The sequence below is a fragment of the Larus michahellis genome, chromosome 12 (assembly GCF_964199755.1).
Source record: "Larus michahellis chromosome 12, bLarMic1.1, whole genome shotgun sequence".
In the NCBI taxonomy this organism is placed as follows: domain Eukaryota; kingdom Metazoa; phylum Chordata; class Aves; order Charadriiformes; family Laridae; genus Larus; species Larus michahellis.
The window spans coordinates 4,665,394-4,685,302 of NC_133907.1; the positions used below are offsets into that span (position 1 = coordinate 4,665,394).

Genomic DNA, 19,909 nt, shown 5'->3' on the forward strand with positions numbered 1-19,909 from the left:
AAACACGGGAGCAGTCAGGGGAGGCCCAGCAAGTCCCCAGCGATATCGAAAGAAAAGGAAAATCATGCGGTAAAACCAGAGGAGCAGGAAAGAGCAGACACTGGTTTGGTTGCTGGCTCTGTCACTGCCTGCAAAGATCCCAGCGCTGATGGGTCTCTCACACTGGCCTCGTTAGCGTAGATTTAATACCAGGATGTTTCATTTAAGGGAAGAAACAGGAAAAAGAGGGAGGAGAGAGAAGTGACTCTGAAAAAGCTCCAGGACAAACCTTCTGCAGGCTCCAAGGCGGCAGGAGGGACGCCCTGGGACAGCGGCTGCCCTGAGCCCCTCCGAGCTGCTCTGTCGCCCTGAGGCTGTTGGCAGGGGATGAACAGAAGAGGAATATCACTGTCAAAGCCTTCTCCCCCTGTTACCACAGAGCAGGGGGGCACTCACAAGGCTGCCGGGGCTTCATGTGCTCCTCGTCCCGGGTTTTTGCAGGGAAGGAAGCTGCATCCCCCGTCCTTTGCACGGGATGCTGCAGTCGGGAGCCCAGCCCTGAAGGAAACCAGGGGTTTGCACCCGCGAGAGCTGCCAGGAGCACGCTCAGAAATGGGGAAATGACAAAAACACTGCCAAGCTCGTAACCAGGAAAGGAAGGCTTAATTAACCTTCCTTCAAAACACCAGAGATCCTGTGCTGGAAGGGACTGGGGGGGTGGCAAAGTATGCCCCCCCCATGCCTGGGGCTGTCACAGGGGAGCTCAGGGCCCCAGCTCCGCAGCCCGGGCGCTCCCTGCAGCGTGTCTCCTCCAGGACTGGGGGGGGTATCACACCACCCGCTTTGCTCCCAGACACAGCTGCGGAGGTGTAGTTTTAACTACGGAAGTAGCAAAAGAAAAACTCTCAAAACAAACAAACCAACCCCCAAACCCCACAAAACCAAAGCCAAAACCTCACCACCAAGCAGATGCTTCAAACCCCGCCAGGCACAGCACACTGAGCGGCTACAGAGCTCTGCTGGCCTCTCTCACAACCTATTTGCCTGCTCTCTGCTGCCCTTCTGAATTTAAGAGAGCAGCTCCCAACTCCAGTCATACATTCACTGCTCCCCCTACACCGTTTAAATCAGTAGCGACTGCCAGAGCTTCCAAGAAGCCGATTCCCTGAGGTACCACGCCGTAAATCCTAGCCAGCGCCACAGCTGCTGCTTTTCCACACTAGAAGTTTCTCCAGCCTCAGCCCCCACTGCCAAGGTTTGCACTGTGACCCCGGTCCCACGCTCCGAGCTCAGGAAAACGGCGTGAGGGAGCTGGAGACGTGTCTGGTTCCACCTGCAGCACCGGTGGTGAAGGGATCAACGTGATGGTACTTGGAGAAAAAGCGTGGGCTCATGGCTCTCCAGCCCTTGGTTGAGCGCAGGTACGTCTCAGGAACCAGCTGGCATTCGGCATCTTGAAAAGGAAACATCATAACGTAAGTATTTAGTACATCCCTTCCTGAGAAAGCATCCAGAGAGCCAGCGGACAAACAAGCCAGAGGGATAGAACAGAATATTTCAGTTGCTTCTCGCCTCACTCCGCTGCAGGCAGTTGGCATTTGCCTGACAAGTTCATAACACGCACCTACAAGCGGACTTCAGTACTGTTAGATGGAACAAGACAAGAACATTCACCCCATTTTCTCCCAAAGGAATGCTTTATTGACAAGTTTCCTCACTATTTATCTGTATAGAGAAACAGTTCACTACCCAAGCTCCAGCAGTCCCCGTTTCACTGGCTCTGTTCCTCGCAGGGAGGCCAGTTTCAGTCAAACAAGGAGCTCCAGTAAATGACACTCTACACTCCACCTACTGCCAGTACATCTGCCTTCTAATATTTCATCCTGTGTCCCCAGGTCTGCAGAGGGAGGGGAGCAGGGGTGGGGGAAACAGATTAATCAGCAGCTAAGTGTCAAAACTTGCTTCTCTAAAGAAGGGTCAGAGACGGTTCAGCGCCTCCAGGGTGGTAAACCACTAAAACTACCCAGATATGTACATAAGCAAGTCTAAAGACCTGAGTAAGTCCCACTTCGCCTCTAAGGCACAGAATTGCTCACTCCAGGTATTTCTATGTGGAGGCACCTCGCCTAGAATAAGATCAGGCCTCTAGAAGAAAACTCGCACTTTTTCAGCTCCTGAGCAATGAAATTGGACATCAAAAGAGCAAAACATCCAGCCTCTGGGGGAAGCGGTTGAGCTCCATTGACTCTCTGCCAGTTTTGTAAACCAAGGTTAGAGCCGGGGCTTTCAAGTGAAAAACCCATCCAGTGACAGTCAGATGTACCAGATGGAGGAGCCCAGAGAGAGCAGAACAGAGACCCTCCAACACGGTGTCCGTAGTGCTAGAGACAGCTTTGGCCTTTTTAATCTGGCCCTGTTGCTAGCAGCCTTCAGAAATTCTTCCTCCAAGAACGAAGGCGTAAGCTGAGAAGGGAGAAGCAAGTTTCATACACTCAGGAAATGGAGTGCACCACTGAATTTAACACAACAACTGGCTTATAAGCATGCTGCTACTACTGCATGATGCAAAACTCCAGTGCTCAACATCCAGCTTTATAACCCTTGCAGTCTTCTCTATAGAAAAAAAAAAATCATAAACGAGTAAAGCGTAAGGTGATGTAAGGCTTGCAATTCAGTTTCAGAGTCCAAGGGAGCATTTCCCTAATATGATGCCAAAGCTTTTTTGTTGTTGTTGTTTTTAAGCTTTATTTCTTTAAAGTTCATTGCATTTAAAAATAAAGATTTTTAGTTTTGTTAAAGCTAGAGCATTAGTGTAACAACGAGGCAGCTGCTAAGTGAAGTTTCCCTTTTGGGAGCCCAGAAAAAACCCAACTGTTTACCCCATTTACCAGCCTACTCCAATGGGAGCCAGAGAAAACAGTAACAGGAGAAGCCTGGGAGCTCATGGAGAAGCTGCACGGCATGCCCCGAACAGAGACTGTAGCCAGAAGCTGAAGCTAAGATGCCCATGCACTTGGCTTCTCCAATAACTGCCCTCCTCACACTGCTCAGGGCAACGTATCTGTTCCAAGCTAGGTCAGACAAGGGAAAACTGGTTTTATCTATACCACTGGCATTTCTGAGCTACTTTAAGGAAACTCCATCTTACATGCTCTCCCAAGAGGACAGCAGTGATACATTTAACCTACAAACTTTAGTGTAAAATATTATTTTTGTGTACAAAACTTTGCATTCTCTTTATTTGACTTAGATCCAGCAGCAGTGTCTATGAATGAATGATGGATCTCTCCAGACTGGCTCTCAGCCCCTTCTAGGATTCGCATGTTGTTGCTGTTGTGAAGATTTGGGAGGGAGGGGGCTGGCTCTTACAGTTGTGCACAGCCGTGCAAAGCCACATCGCAGGTCTAAAAAGGAGCGTTGTCTTGTGGAGGGTTGTCTCCGGCTCCCGAGGGGGAGTGGAGGCCATCGGTGCTGTTTTCCCTGCTGCCCACCACTCTGGACTGAAAGGAGAGAAGAGAGAGTTAGGATAACAAGAAACCAGCACGGAGAATAACAAGTCGACTCCCCCTTGTCAAGGTCACCTACTGTAGCAAAGACTTCACATATCTGAGAGGCCGTTTGCGCAAATTCTAGTCTACAAGGAAAACATTGCAGAAATTAAAGTTTCTGCATGAGGCTTCACCCTACATGTTTACAAGACAAAGCAGGCTGTTACCTTTATGGTCCCAACTCTATCTTCGAATGACTTGAAGGTCGCAGAATTCCTTGAAGAAAGGAGACGGGAAAAAAACAAACAAACAAAGAATAAATCAAGACAAGTTAGTTCTTAATTAAATCAAATCGTACAGTGTGACTGGGCTCTCTGGCCTCTCCCATGCAGTGACAGCGGCACCCAGAACACTTCCAGCTCCTCACAGCCTTTGGCACAAATCTCTCAGGCATATCAGACAAGAATGCCATGTACAAACTCTGAAGGAAAACATTTATACCACACGCAATCCACTCAATTGCTTAAGCTAAAATGTTAAGGGAAACAAGTCCTAGTTCACTAGGGAATCAATGCACAATAAGTAGAGAAGAAACTAGCTCTTAAGTTTTACCAGGCTTCCAACTAAAAGCATGCTGTCTTAAATAATGGAAAGGAAAAGCTGAAAAGGATTTAAAACAAAAGGCTTCAGTTTTCCATATTATACATCCCATGGGCAAGACGGGCAAGGGCTGTGTGCCTGTACTTATGGGCAGCTTTATTACTACAGGAGTGATCATTTGCATCACGAAATGTTCATAAAAACCACAGTGTAATAAATTACTCAGAGTATTTCTTATTTCTAGCAAGAAATCCAGGTCCATTGTTTGACAACATAACAAGCTCCTTTACTTGCAAATGATTCCAGGGGAGTGCTCAGCACTGTGCGCTGGGACTGGGCAATTACTCACACAGAGCTGCTCTCCCCAGGCTAAGCTGTGGGAGCACTGGGAGATGACTAGCCTCATCTAAGTTATTTTCGTTCAAAAGCGTCACTTTATATCTGTGCCTATAAAATAACCTCTGTTAATCTGGAACGAGGATGAAGAGAGGGCGGGCTTCTGTGGGCCTCATCCAGCCCTGCCAGTCATTTCTCCTGCACAGAGATCACCACCTAATGCAGCACAAGGGCACGTGAGAAGGGCACTGAGCTTCCACGCTGGAGACTGAGGGTTCAAGTTAGGATTCATCTTGGTATTAGCAATGGCTGTGCAGTGCGTTGCGAGAGGAAGACTGTAATCCCTGCCCTGTAATCCCTGCAAGCTGCAAATTTTAATTAGACTTTAGTACAGTTGCAACACTGCATTTAACACCTGTGTTGTTCTTGGACTAATAACCATAAAAAGAGATTGGGTAAAAAAAACCACCCTGAATTACCCAAACTGCAGGACGTGGTTACCCCATACACCAAGTGGGGCCTGCTTAAGAAGGAAACCAGTTGTACAAGTCAACCAAAAACCCAGTAACAACAGTCAGCTGTACTCTCCCACCAACCCCACTCGGGAGACACGGGTATTTGCTACATTACCTCATCGCTGGCATACTTATCGAGTGGCGAATGGAGTAACTGCTACTCGGAAGCATTCAGAATAAGGAGGAAAGAGTTAAATGACAATTTTAGACAGACACCGTGCAAAAGCAGCGTACCCCTGGTTCTTAAGCACTCACTGTACACACACAGCCTGCTGTGGACAACCAAAGCGGCAAGAGCCAGCCCTTTCTTCCCTCATTTAACAGCTGCAGCCCAGAACTTAGTTTTTCTAGACATAGGACAGTAAGCACAAATATTTAACTGCAAACTGCAACTGTGATACAAAAGTCAATTATAGGGCATTGGTTTGTGACAGGTTTCTCAATCTGTGTCAAAAGTGTAGGCAAGGCTTAAATAATCAGCTTCCCCTTTAACATCTGCAAGGGCCTGGCATAGAAACGTCTGCTCTTTTAGCAGCCTTGAAGAATATCTTACCTAAAGGAATGCGAGAAGGGGTGAGCCCTGGGAGGAGCCGCAGGCAGCAGGGAGAAAGGGAAGCAACAATCAGACACTTGTTCGGATCTCAACACTAAATGCAGGGCAGCTAAGCAAGGACACGGTCATAGGATCATAGGGCAGCCAAGTCAACTACCCAGGAGGAAGCCTCTCAAAATAAATTGCGGAAGCAAGCAGAAACCAAATGCTTTTCATTAACTCAAGCCAAGCTAAGACATTTTTCAGAGAACAATAACAGCACCTACAGCAACTTAAGAGCCAGGGTGCTCGGGAGGGAAAGGAGTGGGTGTGCAACAACAGCAACCCCCCCCCGAACATTTTACCTACCCCTATACATTACTTTCATGTGATTTTTTTATTTTTTAAGGGCACATTTTCCTAACCTGAGGGTTTTATCAAGCGCTAAATACTTTGGTAAAGATACCTCCTTTCCCCATTTCCCCCCCCATGAGCTCTCACACAAGGACAGCATTGCTAGGACTCTGGTTGAGAATTTCTGTAACAGGAACCTGCAACAGATACCTGCACACTATCTTGCCAAGCCTGCAGATCTCAAAAGTTACAGCTCAGAGAACAAACACATCTCCGCATAATAAAGATAAAAGCATCTGGATAAGAGGTATCATGTTTACCCCACAACCTTCTTGCCCGTTTTTAGGTTTCAAGGCAAACTACCCGCCCACAGGTTACCAGATTTCCACAAGTGATTTTGCAATGCAGTAGCATCTCGGTAGTCTGAAATAACAGACCGAGATTTCCTACTTCTAGTAGTAAGATTACTAGGAGGCTCTAAAGGAGCTTCTTTTACCAGAAGCAGTGTTTTATTCCACTTAAATATAATTTTTGTCTCTGCAGCAGGAAGCAGTCATGGCAAGTTGGATCTTAAGTACCTTGGAAAGGGGTACACGGGCTGTTCTTTACAGCCAGAGCGAAGACGTTAGGCTTTATGGTTTTATTTCCCCATGCATCCAAGTCAGCTCTTTGGCAGGGTAGGTAGACTCCTTGAAATGCTGTCTTTGCATGCAAAATAAGTTAACTTTCTACTTACTCTTGCTTAAAGGAGAACACAGATAACATACATCCATGCATCATGCTACTCTGTATGCAATACCACAAGCACTGGATCATCTGTTCAGTATCTTGGCCCCGACACAGCAGTAACCCTTTTCCTCCTTTCACAAGGATTTAAAGTTTATGTAAATTCAGGAATTTGCAGGCACCTTTGGGGCTCAGGCTAACATTTCACAATGAATTTGCTTGTAGTATTATGTACAGCAGCAAACTTCAGGCAACGTGAAGTGTATTGGGGGACATAAAACGACAAAGCAAGCTGTTATCAACAAAAAGAAAACACTTCCAATTTAGCAGTTTACTAGGGTCAGTAAAACGCAGGAACAGAACATCTAAAAGCCAATTTACTTTTTAACTGTAAGTGGAGATAACAGAAAAAGCTGAACTGGCCAGAATTTGGAAGAGTCCCACCCACTAATTAAGCTACATTTTCTCCCCTCAAGGCAAGCTAATACAGCAGCAGCACTAATGCAACTGGCGTGCAGTTACCACATTATCTTCACAACGTCTCCTTACAATTCACAGCTATAACATTTAAAGTTATTTTGACCAGAAAACAGCAACCCTAAAGACTTAACCCAGGGACACATTACTTGTATTTCATAGCACTTTGGTCCAAGCATTTTTAATGGAATTATGACTACGCCCTCCATGTATTGGAGGTGTTTGCCCCATTCATCGTGCCTTCCTTGCATTTATCAACCGGTGAAGGCTGACTAAACAAGGAAATCCCTTCTGTTATCTCAACACTTCCAGTGATGGAAAATAAACCTGCTTTACAAGTGAATTTGTAGTGTAAGAGGAAAAAAGAAAGTACAGTAACAGAGGTTGCAGTGTAGGCTACGAGGCCTGTATGGATTCTCTGGGAAAAAAAGATCACCCCCACTTGTTCAGAGACGTGATCACAACAATACAACAGACTTCACTCCTCCTCAGCTCTGCTCACATATCAGAACACCAGTCACAGTTTCACCTGGCAAGGGTAGGAAGTGGGACAACTCCTGCAGAAACTTATGCTCAGAGTTAAACCTTATTCAGAATCGGAAATATCAAGACTTGAATGCAGTACAGGAGACAGAAGTCTGTTTATATGCAGACAGAAAAACTGAAAGTCTTAACAAAAAATCATTACTGTGTTCCCCCATAGGGCCACATAAAGAAAGCAAATCCTGCTGAAATAACTTTGGCAGGGATTCCCGAGTGATAAGACAGAAGCTGCCTCTATTTCATAATACATCACCCAAGGTATTAGCTATAAAACAGAATGCAGATGTTTAAATTGGTGATGAATGCTGAGCAATACCACTGCTGCAAAGGTCTGACTTGTTTGTAGTCATCCAGGCCAGCATCCCCAGCCAGTTTTCACTACGACTATGTCAGAGCAGCTCTGTCACCAGGAGTAACAAGCACACTCTTTCAGCCATGCATCCTTTCTTTCCATTACCTGCTCCTGGGATGGCACAAACATTTCTGCAGCTGCATGGTGAACAGCATTCTCCCAACCAAAAGACAACAGGCAGGACAAAGCCTGCCAAAACGGCTTCTTCCAGTGGCAACACTGGTTCACAAGTTACCCGTTTGGTCCCAAAAGCACAGTTCCCATCCTTTGCCACAACAGCCTGACCAGACTACAGAAGTTTGGCCCCAAATTTACTTCACTTTTCAGTTTAGCATAACATGTTACCACCACATCTTGTGCCAGTATCTGTAATGTACTGTGATTACATGCAAATCTCTTCTTCCAGCGGACTAGGCAGTTTCCAGGAAAGAAAAGTTAAAACTTGAATACTGCAAAGGGTAGGAAGCCAGCTAGTCCTCTGCCAAATTCAGAGAAGTGAGCTACTGAAAACACTCACCAAAAATTACCCTCCAGGAACACAGTAAATAACTCTGAGGACAGCACTAGAATAAATCAGTACTACGTGATCAGAGGCCAACAAGTTCTTACCACTTGGATAGTCCCAGCCACAGTGGAATAGGAAATTCCCTACAAAGAATGACAGCTACCCATTCAATCCAAGATCTGGTACAACATGTTAAACACAAACTCTAAGAATACTTCCCCAGTAGCCTAGACAGGCTGCAAATTCAGAAATAGCTCTCATTCTCATTTCCAAGAAAAAAAAAAAACAAACAAACATGGACACGGTATTCTGCATGAAAAACTTGGACGTTGCCAATAATGGGGAAGCAATCTTTAGCTTAAATTTCTGAAGATGAGGTAAATCACCAATTCTAACCTTGAACTTTGCACAGCTGAGAAACTCAAAGCAAGAACCTCAGTCTGCAACCGAGGGAACCAGCCCTCTACTTTCCAATTCAGAGAGGTTTAAATTTGCAACCCCTTCAGCGGTCATCTGCTTAAGCAATCGAGATAACCACCAACCACAAGAACTTTTTTATGTTGTCACGATCTTCTGAATCAATTAGTATCTTCCAATCAACATGACATAACTGTGCCTGGAAGGCATACCGCCCTTCTCCAAGGAAAGTTGACACACAGGACTGGAAACTGCATGAAATGCATTATCCAGACTTTGCCCCATTTTAAAGCATAACAGAGCACAGGAGTGATGACCCCTTTCTAATCCTAAACAGTAACGCTGAGAAAACACACTTCCACAATCCAATAATGAATGGAAAAGGTAAGCTTTAATACCAGTTTCTTACATATGATGTAAAAGCTGCAGTGAAACTGTTGGATAGTTAAAAGGGGAAGGCTGCTAAAAACGTTCTGTCAGTTCTCCTAACCCAAATCAAACTTAAATGCCTTAGAACAGATTTTATCCCATGAAGTCTTTAATAAGTGTTCAATCTGTCCTAAACTGCGATGTACAAGGCTAAACAGGAGAAGGTAGACCATCAACAGCAATGTACTGCCAACTAAGCAGAAAAATGGAAAAAAGCCTAGTTATTGTCTAAAGTCTCATTACTGTTTGAAAACAAGATCAAAGCACCAGAGCGCAAAACAGAAATCTTACCTCATGTCACCAAGTTTCCTGCTGATAACAGAACCTACATTGGAAAGGGCTGCTGAAGTCTTCTGTCCTGCCTGGGAAAGGGTTTCTTGGGTCTTCTTATAACTAAATAGAAAAAGAACATCATAAATTGAACTAATGGGTAGCACCTGAAAGCAAGAAGCACACCCTCCCCTTCCATATTAAAGGAAAGAAGCTAGGTTAGTGAGCTGCACTGACTCCACCGAAAGAGGCCCTTCCAGTCTTGCACATATTCAAAGACTGGAAGTTTTAAGGTGGCAGCAAGTGTAGGATAAACCTTTCTATATACTCACTTCACCATTTTGACCATATGTTCTTAAATCTGACAAACATGGGGGGGTGGGGGGAAGAAAATGAATGACCAGCCCCAAATTCCCATGTGGAAACACCATAGCATCGGATCCTATTTGCTCTACAACTATCTTTTGGTCTCCTTGAAAAAAAATAAGTCTATGAACCTATTCTACAATATGCTTGTAGCCTTGAAGAAGTTATAGCATTTGTTGTAGTGTTAGGTTACAGAGGAAAGAGGCAAGACTAACATCACCGGATAGGAAAGAAATAGAGGAATCTGCATTATCTCTACAACTTGCTGTTTTGAAATAAATTGGTAGAGAAGTTTCCTATCAGTTACCATTAACCACAATACATAAGAAGTCTGACAGCTTGTATTTGTCAGCTGATTACATTTCAGTTTGTACCAGAGCTGGAGAAGACAGACACTTGAGAACCGTTGTTTCCTTCACATGAGACTAGTCTCAGGAACAAAGATTCTTTGAGCCACTTTCATTAACTGATCCTCTCTAAGCTATTCCACAGTTGGTGATTAACATCTAGATTTATGGCATTCTTCAAATTATTAAAAAAAAGAAAAGACTTAGGCTGGAAAACAAGCCCAACAATTTAAGGGAAGTTTTCTTATTCCAAATATTTCAGCTTGAGATTATTTTTTTGCCTGACTAGGATATTTAGAAGGGCATTATAAACAGCCTAACCTCCTTTCTCATGCCTGAGCTCCCAAGCGTAGAAGCACCACGATGACAGCTGACTTATTTATATCTCATTCTCTCCAGACAGAAGTGCAGGAGACAGCACCGCAGCACCTGAACTGGATTCAAGCAATACCAATTACAACATGTTGGTTTTTTTGTTGTTGTGGGGTTTTTTTTGTTTAAGACCACAACCAAGTATCAAGTATTTCTGAATCAAGAATGTATACGAGACTTATGCAGAAGAGGGCAAAACTGCATCAGCTTTACCTTCCCTCTTCCTGCTCCTGAAAGAAAATTCCTATAACAAACATTTTTCAGACCAATTTCTCTTGAATTCAGTGACCCCAGAATAACCTGAGTGTGGCCCAACAGCGAGGTCTCAACACTGTTTCTCCACAGCACAATCTTTTGCAAGAAGCAGTCATTTAAGGACAAGTCAGGAGTGAACTGGTCAGCACCAACACCGCTTGCTCTTACACGTGCCTTCCTATCGCAATAGCTGTGGAACCCTAGGGCCAAAGTTGCTTTGGAAGAGGAGGATCTCAAACCCCTTCAGCAGTCAGGCTCCTCCCCAGCTGACTGAGTCCTATCATGGGGTTTGATTTACAGCTGCCTAACAGAAACATCAAAGACCTCATGCTCACTGAAGTATGTTGTGCTAACTTCTACATCTGCTTGGCATTCAACTCTCAGAAATCAGCACTGAGCACCAGAGAAGCAGTGAGAGGAATGGTTTACAGACTCAAAGGACACCATCACTTCATGCACACGCTGCAAACTTCAGCAGATAAAGGCCAGAGATTTTCCAACTGCTTTTTCCACACTTGCCAGCTGTATTCGTAAGATAACTGAAGATCTAGCATTCACGCGCTGCTCCTTCTGACTAAATGTGCTCCTTCGCAATGCCAGCACAACTGTTTGTGCTGACACAGTGGTCTAGACCAAGGAAACGATGCGGCTGAAATATAAACTTGGAAGAAGAAAAGACAGCAGCAGCCAGATCAGATCGCCAGCAGTCTAATCCTACATCCACAGCTCCCACACACACGTACACACCTCCACCACTGCAACGCAGGAGGCAGAGCCAGGAGAGTGCAGCCAAGATGAGAAGCTCTTTAACCCAGAACTGCTGTCAGACACACATGTGGAGCTGCATCTGTGACAACCAGGGATCAGGTTATACAAGACTTTAATGCAACTTAACTACGCCCAGCCCTGACCTAGAAGCGCAACTATTCTCCTTGCAAGAGACACAGCCAGGTTTACCATGGCTTTAAATTCACAATCACTCACTTTTTTCCCTTAGCAGCAGTACAAAGCACAATAGAACAATCCAAATCTGGGAGTAAATAAATAAGAGCTCTGATTAATACCTTGCTCTACTAACAGGCAGCTGGCAGCAGCAGAAGCTGCAGAAGTGACCTATGCCCTATGGCGTTCATCCTCTGGTACTCAAACCAGAGGATGCACCCCTCTCCTATAAACCCTGACGGGGAGAAGCCAGACCTGCACCCTCAAATCCTCCTTTATCCATTAATACCAGCTTCCCCTCACTTGCTCTTATCCAGTGATTGCCATTTGTGTGGTCTGGTTAAGTACACAAACCATCGAAGCCATGTTGCATCCTGGTTACAATGAAACAAGCTGGGAACAGATTGGGATGATTTCTGTCCTGTCTATGTACTGCTTGCAGAGGGCAAGTCTGTGGCCAGGATTGGGAACTACCAGGAAATTCAGCAGCGCACCAAAGCACAATAAGGTCAGGAGTTCAGCCCATTCCCAGTTCAGTCAGGATGCTCATTAGTTACAATGCAGAGAAACTCTGAAACAGGAAAGAGGATGCATTTGCATAAAACCCCCAAAATATATGAATAAAACCTCATCCTTGGATTTCTTGAACTTGACTCTTCACATTTACTGAGCTTTAGACGGAGTTTCTGTTTTCTGTTTGTTTTCTGAAACGTTGCTGGGATCATACCTTTCAATCCCCCTCACTTCCCCATTTTAATCAGCATCTACCTTGCTAGCAAGAATTGTCACTCTGTCTAGTGCCAAAGCAAGCAGGAAAACTAGCGTGCCACAGCTATTCAGGCTTTAAGTGCTCTACAAAAGCACGCTTCCGCCACATTTCTGGCACTTACTATGTACAAGGAAACAGATATAACGAGAAGTTTTCTATTCTAGCAGGCACACCCAGGGAGGAACTCTGATTAAACACTGCTGGAGTCAGTCACACTGTCACCAAGCACAAAAACCAAGGTCATCCTACTTAGCAAGTGAAACAGTGACAGTTTACACCTTCTTAATCTAGAAAACATACACAGAACATTGAAAGTAGACCTGCACACTTGAAAGTTTCTTCTCATACTCCTTCTTTTTATCTCTGCTCATCTTTCACCCACCTCACGAAGAAAACCTTCTGTTCACAGACACGCTGCCAATAACAAGCCAGCTCAAAGGACTGGATTTCATACTCCTACCTCACCATAGTTTAAATCAGTTCAGGAAACAACACTACCTGCCTGCTCCCCCGCATCACTGCAAAGGATTCCCCGATATACTGTGGGAAAGACGTAGTGAGAAGGACAAAGGCTAACTTCCATAATATGCTTCCATAATTTAGTCCAGATGAGAATTTAATTCTAGGCATTTAATAAAAACGTGGCTGAGGGACCTTCACAGCCAACAACTGGAGTATAACAGCTGTGAGGTTTAACCCATTCAAGTCCATTTGGGCCCCAACGTGCCAGAACAATTGCTTTGGACACTACAGCTCTATTTGTTCTCATGAGGTACCGCAGCAAAAACCAAAGCTCCTGCTTCCTACAGAGCATGTTGAGGGTAAGAAGAGGTCAGTCTGGTTATTCCACAGCTTGTCAGCTGAAGATATAACATGTGGTGCAAAGATCTCAGCTACCCAGTGGCTTCAGCCAGTTCTCCTCTGAGAGCAGGCAGACTATCACGTGGACTAAAATGACATCATTTAAGTACTGACATAAGGAAAAGCTCCCTCTCCCAGAAAAGGCATTTATTGGGCTAAAAAAGTGATAGCTAGAAAAAAGAAATGTTTAAATAGGCCTAGTCAAAGCAGAGGAACTGTGAGAAGGGGCACAGAACGTTAGTGACAGCAGACTCTCATGAAAGCATTTGCTAACGCTGAAGGTTAAGACACTCACGCTTCTGATTGAGTTAATTTTTCATTCCAGTCCTCCAGTGTGCTGCTGGCTGAAAGATATCTACAAACACAATGGAGGTTAGATACAGTGCCGAGACTTACTACAGATGCTTCTTTTGACACTTCCCACATTATTAGCATCTCGTTACAATACCATAGGTTTTATTTCTCTGACAATAGCTTCCACCCTTCTCTGTTACAGCCAGAAGGAAGAGAGCTGTTGTTTGAGCGGGGGAAGACACCTAAAGCCCTGGGTTCTTCCTCATTTAAGCACATTCAAACCCTGAGCACAAAGAAACAAAGCCTGCAGTTTAGGTGTCAAGAATTCACAGACTTTGCATCTTCTGTTACCTTCCTACATGCTGTGTGGTGGCTATATACTAAGAACACAGAGTAGTGAAATGAACTCAAGGCCAAAAAAAATAAAATCTGACTGCCACACCCAAAGCTACATTTTACCAATATAGCATGACCTGGATAAACCATTAAACTTAGTTTCATTTTCTAATCTTTAGAAATCATGTTTTGCTACATAGAAAACAGTACCTTAGGGGTTATGAGAATTAACACTGCAGGTACAGAACAAATACAAGAATCACAGAAAGCATCTGCTGCCAGCTCAGACAACACACCGAAGCGCTCAGAGGAGGTGACGTTTCACAGGCAGTCCACATCACCCAGAAGTATAACTCTCCCCAATTAGATCAGTGCCATCTTGCCTACTGACGAGACATTTCCAGCCCACATTCTCCTCTTAGCTAAATAATCATCTCCTTCAATACAAGGCATAGAAGGGAGAGAATCTTCAGTGCAGAAAACATTCAATGTCTCCCTTATGTTCAGCTACGCAGCAGGAATCAAAGTGATTCGTGTCTCTAATATGAATGGAGGTCTAATATCATCAAAGAATGTATTCTAGAGACAAAAGCAGATAGATGTTCTTTGTCTGCATTTCTCACCTGCTCATATATACTGCAAAGACTAAAATTCATGGCTTTTAGCATTGATATAATCAAAAAGGGTCACATACATCAATGCAGAAGAGCCACTACATGGCGGCTTCCAAAAGCTAATATATATATATTTGCATTTGCACAGCCCCTATTTTCAGCTACAAGTAAATGCCTTCAGGCACCTCCCCTGTGGCTGTACAGAAAGGCAATAATCAAACTGATTCCTACCACATCTGCTCACAAGAAGAGAAATAGTTTCACAGTAAAGATACGAGTTTCACTAATAAGACACCCGATAACTGATTAACCTACCAATAACCAGCTAAAGGGAAACTGTGGTTAATTTTTTGCATAATTTTTTTAAGATGTGGTCTGGTAACTGATTGGAATTTCCATTCTGCAATAGCAAGACTACAAGAGAGATGATAGCAGGAACTTTTACTCATCTCCTCTGCAACTGAGGAATGCTTATAGCTGGAAGCCAGGCATGCTGCTAATAACAGTCCTGCTTCACCATGCCTCCAGCTCCCAGTCAACCCCTGATGCCTGTGAGAACAAGTAGCAGCACAAATCGGGGAACGCAGCAAGGAGCAAGGAGGTGTTGCTGAGGAGCCCGAGGCACTCACAAGTCAGACTGTGTCACTTTGTCATTCCACTCTCCAAGTTTCTCAGATGTTTTCACATAACTAGAAACAGAAAGTGTTAATGAATATAACTTCAATATTCATTTCTTAGAAGACAATGACACAGATTTCAGTTACAAAGGAATAACAGAAATCAGGCAGGAGTGTAGGAGGGAAAGATAAGGAAAAGACTAAACAGTGAGGTGAACAGCTCAACAATCTGCTCTGCAGTAGCACTGTCAGTATCTCCAAGTCCCAGTGAAGTTACATGAGACTTTTTCGACTGAACGATCTCTCTATGGGCACTGAGAGTCCCTTACATCTGGGCACAACTGCAGGGTCAAACTCACCTCTTTGAGTCTCCTTTTGGCACTGTCAAGCCCTGCAGTGATCATGCCCTTAATGCCTATTCAGGAACAGTCAGTCTAATTTCAGATCTTTACGCAGAAATGACTATGTGTAATGCGCACTAGCATTACAGAATTTTTTCCTAGGAAGTGCAGGCTTTTTAATTCAGCCTATACGACTCTGGAAATAGCTTCTAAACTAGCACTATGCAGCAGAGCTTTGAAACTTCTTGCACTTCTCTTTGAGCCTGAGTTCAGAACAAGGTAGCAGTTGCCTGCATCTCAAAGAACAGGTAGAAATGGACAAACTGAACTGTTAAGTGGTGATCTAGATCTCCAACATCATGGGAAAGAGCATCCAGCTACAATTTATCCAGATCACAGACATGAAACTTCTGTTTATGCCGACATAAAGACATTGACACACGATAGCAACAAAATGAATGGTTTTGACTGCCTTTTACTCTACAAACCCATCAGAGCAAAAGCCTGCAGCCACTTGGAAGAGTCCTGGAATATGCTGCTGGGAAATAATTAATATAGAGTCATATTTAAATCTGAAACATGCAACACAAGTAACACTTACGCAGTGGAGACTTGGACATCGTGCCAGCTTTTAGACAAGTTTTGCTTTAACCCATCCAAGGGAGTCAAACCTAGCTTCCTCTTCAGCTCTCCACAGTGCCTCTCTTTAGCAGCCAGAACTTGCCTGAGAGTACCAATTTCTTCTTCAACCTTAGAGAGAGGTAGAGGTTTGGCCTAAATCACAGCTCAATGAGATTCTGAAAATTAAGCCAACTTTCTACCTCCCTCAAAATTAGCAGGACTTCATTAACATGAATTTAAAGAATTGTTAGGAACATCAGGTACATGCAGAACCATTCAACTGAACATGAAGGGTGCTGGAATGGGAGGCCTATAGCTCAGACTTCAATTGGGAAAATATCCATACAAGTCACTGTACAGGCAACTTAATGGCACCAGGATTAACAGAGCTCATTTCCGGCTTTGTAATTTCAATGGTAGATAAAAATCAGTTGCCAAACCTTATTAACTAAGCTTTCTATCTCATGATTCTTTTACTCTGATGTCATTAAAGCAAAGAGTTTTTCCTCAGAAATCTTTCTTACAACGTTTCCAAAGTACTCTCAAGTTATTTCCATGCAGAGAGGGTTCATTTCTACTTTAACCACAGCTCACCAAGATGTGCCTGACCACCCAGAGTAGCAAAATCCTCCCTTGCTAGAACTTGCAAGTCAAAGAATAAAAGAAAGGACTAAGAAGAACTGCTGCAATTATTTTCAGCGACATTTCAGATAGAAATTATAAACTGAGCTTTAAACCCCCAAAGGCGCCCAAAATTGAGGATATTACATTACAAACCCTCAGCTCTTCAAAAGCATGTAGGCATCAAAAATAGTTGGCTATAAAGTGTAATAAATATTTAAGAGAAAAAGGTAGAAAAAGAAAGTATGTGAAGTGCTCTGTTGTTTCAGCTTCCTAAGGAAAAACAAATTTCTTTTGCTTACCATTTGTTTAAAGTGTTTTCTTGCTTCAAATGAAGCTAAAAGCTTAGATTAAGCTCACAGCATCAAAAGCCACTTATTTCCTTACAGCTCTAAATTAAGTTGTTCTGGGAAAGAGCAGGCAACATACCAGCCACAGTGTTTGAAGTATCTGCCAGCTTTGTGCATTTTAACAATTAGGCAAGAGATCCAAAGGTAACATCACTGCAAAATTAAAAAAAAAAAAAAAAAACAAAAAAACCCCCAAGTCCTCCTCCGGTAGCTTTGTTCTTCCGCAGTGGAGCACAACTGCGTCCCCTGACAAACACCAGTGCCCCATTACCTTCGCCAGCTCAGATCTCAACTCCTCCTCTTCAGCGAGAGTCAGTCCCTGGGGTGCAGCGGTCCTGGCCGAAGCCGCGCTATCCACAGGAACATCTGTCATGGCATCCGATAGCAGACCTTTGTTGGGAGAGTTAAGGTTGATATCTGTCACAGACAAGGAGCAGAGGGCAGACAGAATGAGCAGCCAGCAAGCGAAGCAATTTATGCAAACCCGGGCAGTCTGATGGGAAAGATGAAGACGGGGGCTTCACAGAGAGAGGAAGAGAAACCTCCAGCGGGGTTTCCTCCATGAGCATCTCTCATAAGCGACACAAGCGCTGCTCTGCTTGTCAAAAATAGCTCCTCTGCCCAGCACCAGCTGCTGAATACCCGCAGGGCCCATGCCAGCCGGCAGGGTGGGGGGACAGGACGGGGACGGGACAAGCCCTGGAGAGGTGGGGACAAGCCCCGGGGGCTGGGGAGGGGGACCCTGGGACGAGTCGCCAGCGTCCTCCGCGGGGCCCTGGAGCCAGCAGCGCCCAGAGAGGCCCACAGGCTCGGCGTCTGCCGGGCCAGCTCTCTACTCCCCGGGGGCCGCCTTTCCCCTCATAGCAGCCGCCCCCCATCCCGTCTCCCCGGGGGCCGGCTCCCCCCTCACGGCGGCCCCCCCGAAGGGCCGCCTCTTCCCTTACGGACGGCGGCCCCCCGTCTCCCTCGGGGCCGCCTCTCCCCTCACGGCGGCGTCCGTCAAGGCCCGTCTCCCCCATTCCGGGCCGCCCTTTTCAGGGCCCGTCTCCCCCCGTCAGGGCCCGTTCCGTCCCCGGGCGCCCCCACCACAAGGCGACCGGAGGCGAAAGCCCGTCCCCGGGGGCTGAAGCGCTGCCTCCCTCCGCCGCCCCTACCCTGGCTGGCACTCTCCATGGCGGCACCCCGGACCCGTCCAGCCGCCGCCGAAGAAGAAGGAGAAGAAGCCGCCGCCGCCGCCGCCACCGCCCCCCCCGGTGACGCAATCAGCGCCGCGCCGCCCCGCCCACTTCCGGGGAGGGTCGCGGGGAGAGCGCGTCACCTGCCGCGTCGCCACGGCGACGGCGCCACGTTCCCTTCCCCGCCGGGAAAGGGCGGGGTGACGTCACGGTGCCGGGGGTGACGTCATGGTGCTGGGCGGTGGCGGCGGTGCGGTGCCGCCGGCCGGAGGAAAGGGGGCAGCAGCGGCACGGGCCGCCCGGGGCCTGTCACCCGGCCCGGGGGACGCTGCGGCCGCCTTCTCCCGCCCTGCGCGTTAATTAACCCTGCTAATTGGCCGCGGTAACGAACCCCGCTGCCTGCCCTCCCCACCCACCAGCCCCCGCAGGGTTTGGGGCTCCCGGGTGGGCCCCCAAACAGCCCCCTTCCCTCCACCGGCACATCTGGGAGCCGTGTCCCACCTCCAGATGTGCCTCGCGAACGCGGGTTTCCAGGTGGTGCCACCTGCAGCCGCCGCAGGGGGAAGCGATGGCGGGAGAGGAGGGTTTCTCCCTTCCTCTTCCTCGGCCCCCGGCCACCAGCCCGCTCGGTCCTTCTGCAGGGGCTGGAGGGGCAGCGGGAGCCCAAACTGCCCCGGCGGCGCAGCCTCCATGTCTGCTTCGGCTTTGAGAAGGGCCCCAGGGCGCGGGGAAGCCTTGGGCCGCTCTGCTTCCACCCGTTGGACGACCCGCCTCACTGAAAACCCCCTCGGCTGGAGTCTCCTGTCCAACTATTCTCATTTTCGGTGCCTTTTCCACACGGTCTCTTTGCGTTGCCCAGGATGAGGCGTGAAAAGGGAAGGGAAAATACGTGGGGAAACGGGCATGAATTTCTCGGAGTCCTTTCCAACAACCCGCCCAAGCAGAGGGTTTGCAGTTGGCAGCCCCGGCACTCCTGGAAATGCCTTTTCTGGGGCATGGCCCGTCAGTGCCACTTGCCCTGCGTGTCTGCTTCTCCTCGTAAGGACGGGGAGCATTTTAACAGCTCAGCTTTTCATTGTAGGGGTTTTAGCAGGGGGGGGGTTATTGCGAAGTTTGAAGCCTCAGCACAGGTCTTATTTTGAAGCAGTGGAAACCCAGGGAGTGGCCGAATGCTGAGCCCATATGAAAAATCTGGATTTTTCCAGGCTCACCAGAGCCCAGTTTCCTGAAAGTCTGGCCCTGAGAGGTGGCTGCAGCGGGAGGAGCCAGGAGGGCTGCGGTTCGCAGGGAGCTGCGGTGGCCTCTGCCAGCTCTGCCAGCCGTGAAACCCCACTGCCAAGTCCAGCCTCGCCAAACAGCCAAGGATCAGACTGTGCCTTGTGGGGACACAGAGAATCGCCCTCCAAAGATCCACCACTCCAGCGGCTAATTTCGCTCTACCTTCAAGCACTGGCTTTTAATTAAATGGATCATGCTGCCAACTTAATTATTCCTCATCCCAAGCC

The 19,909-nt window shown here is 46.6% G+C and overlaps 1 protein-coding gene across 27 annotated transcripts; it reads right to left on the minus strand.

Moving 5' to 3' along the window:
- Positions 1-66: 66 nt before the first annotated feature.
- TPD52L2 (TPD52 like 2) lies at positions 67-18,513 on the minus strand. 27 transcript variants are annotated; one of them, XM_074604624.1, is made up of 11 exons: positions 18,384-18,501; positions 17,501-17,646; positions 16,239-16,387; positions 15,309-15,368; positions 13,731-13,790; positions 9,545-9,646; positions 5,472-5,498; positions 5,034-5,075; positions 3,695-3,743; positions 3,349-3,479; positions 170-1,432 (listed from the first exon to the last, which is right to left on the minus strand). In XM_074604624.1, exons 1-10 carry the CDS (start codon positions 18,400-18,402, stop codon positions 3,384-3,386), a joined length of 750 nt encoding a protein of 249 aa, XP_074460725.1. In that variant the 5' UTR covers positions 18,403-18,501; the 3' UTR covers positions 170-1,432; positions 3,349-3,383. The 27 variants fall into 27 exon arrangements, with proteins under 27 accessions (XP_074460745.1, XP_074460725.1, XP_074460735.1 ...); XM_074604634.1 differs by lacking the exons at positions 170-1,432; positions 13,731-13,790 and adding an exon at positions 2,042-2,442 and having other exon boundaries at positions 17,501-17,619; positions 18,384-18,503; XM_074604625.1 differs by lacking the exon at positions 170-1,432 and having other exon boundaries at positions 2,042-3,479; positions 17,501-17,619; positions 18,384-18,503.
- Positions 18,514-19,909: the final 1,396 nt, after the last annotated feature.

Excerpts from the sequence above, each read along its gene's own strand:
- TPD52L2 (XM_074604624.1), bottom strand. Across the intron at positions 16,388-17,500 it reads TGAGATCTGAGCTGGCGAAG|GTTGAAGAAGAAATTGGTAC; the intron begins GTAATGGGGCAC and ends CCTCTCTCTAAG. Across the intron at positions 3,744-5,033 it reads ATAAGTATGCCAGCGATGAG|GAATTCTGCGACCTTCAAGT; the intron begins GTAATGTAGCAA and ends CCTTTCTTCAAG.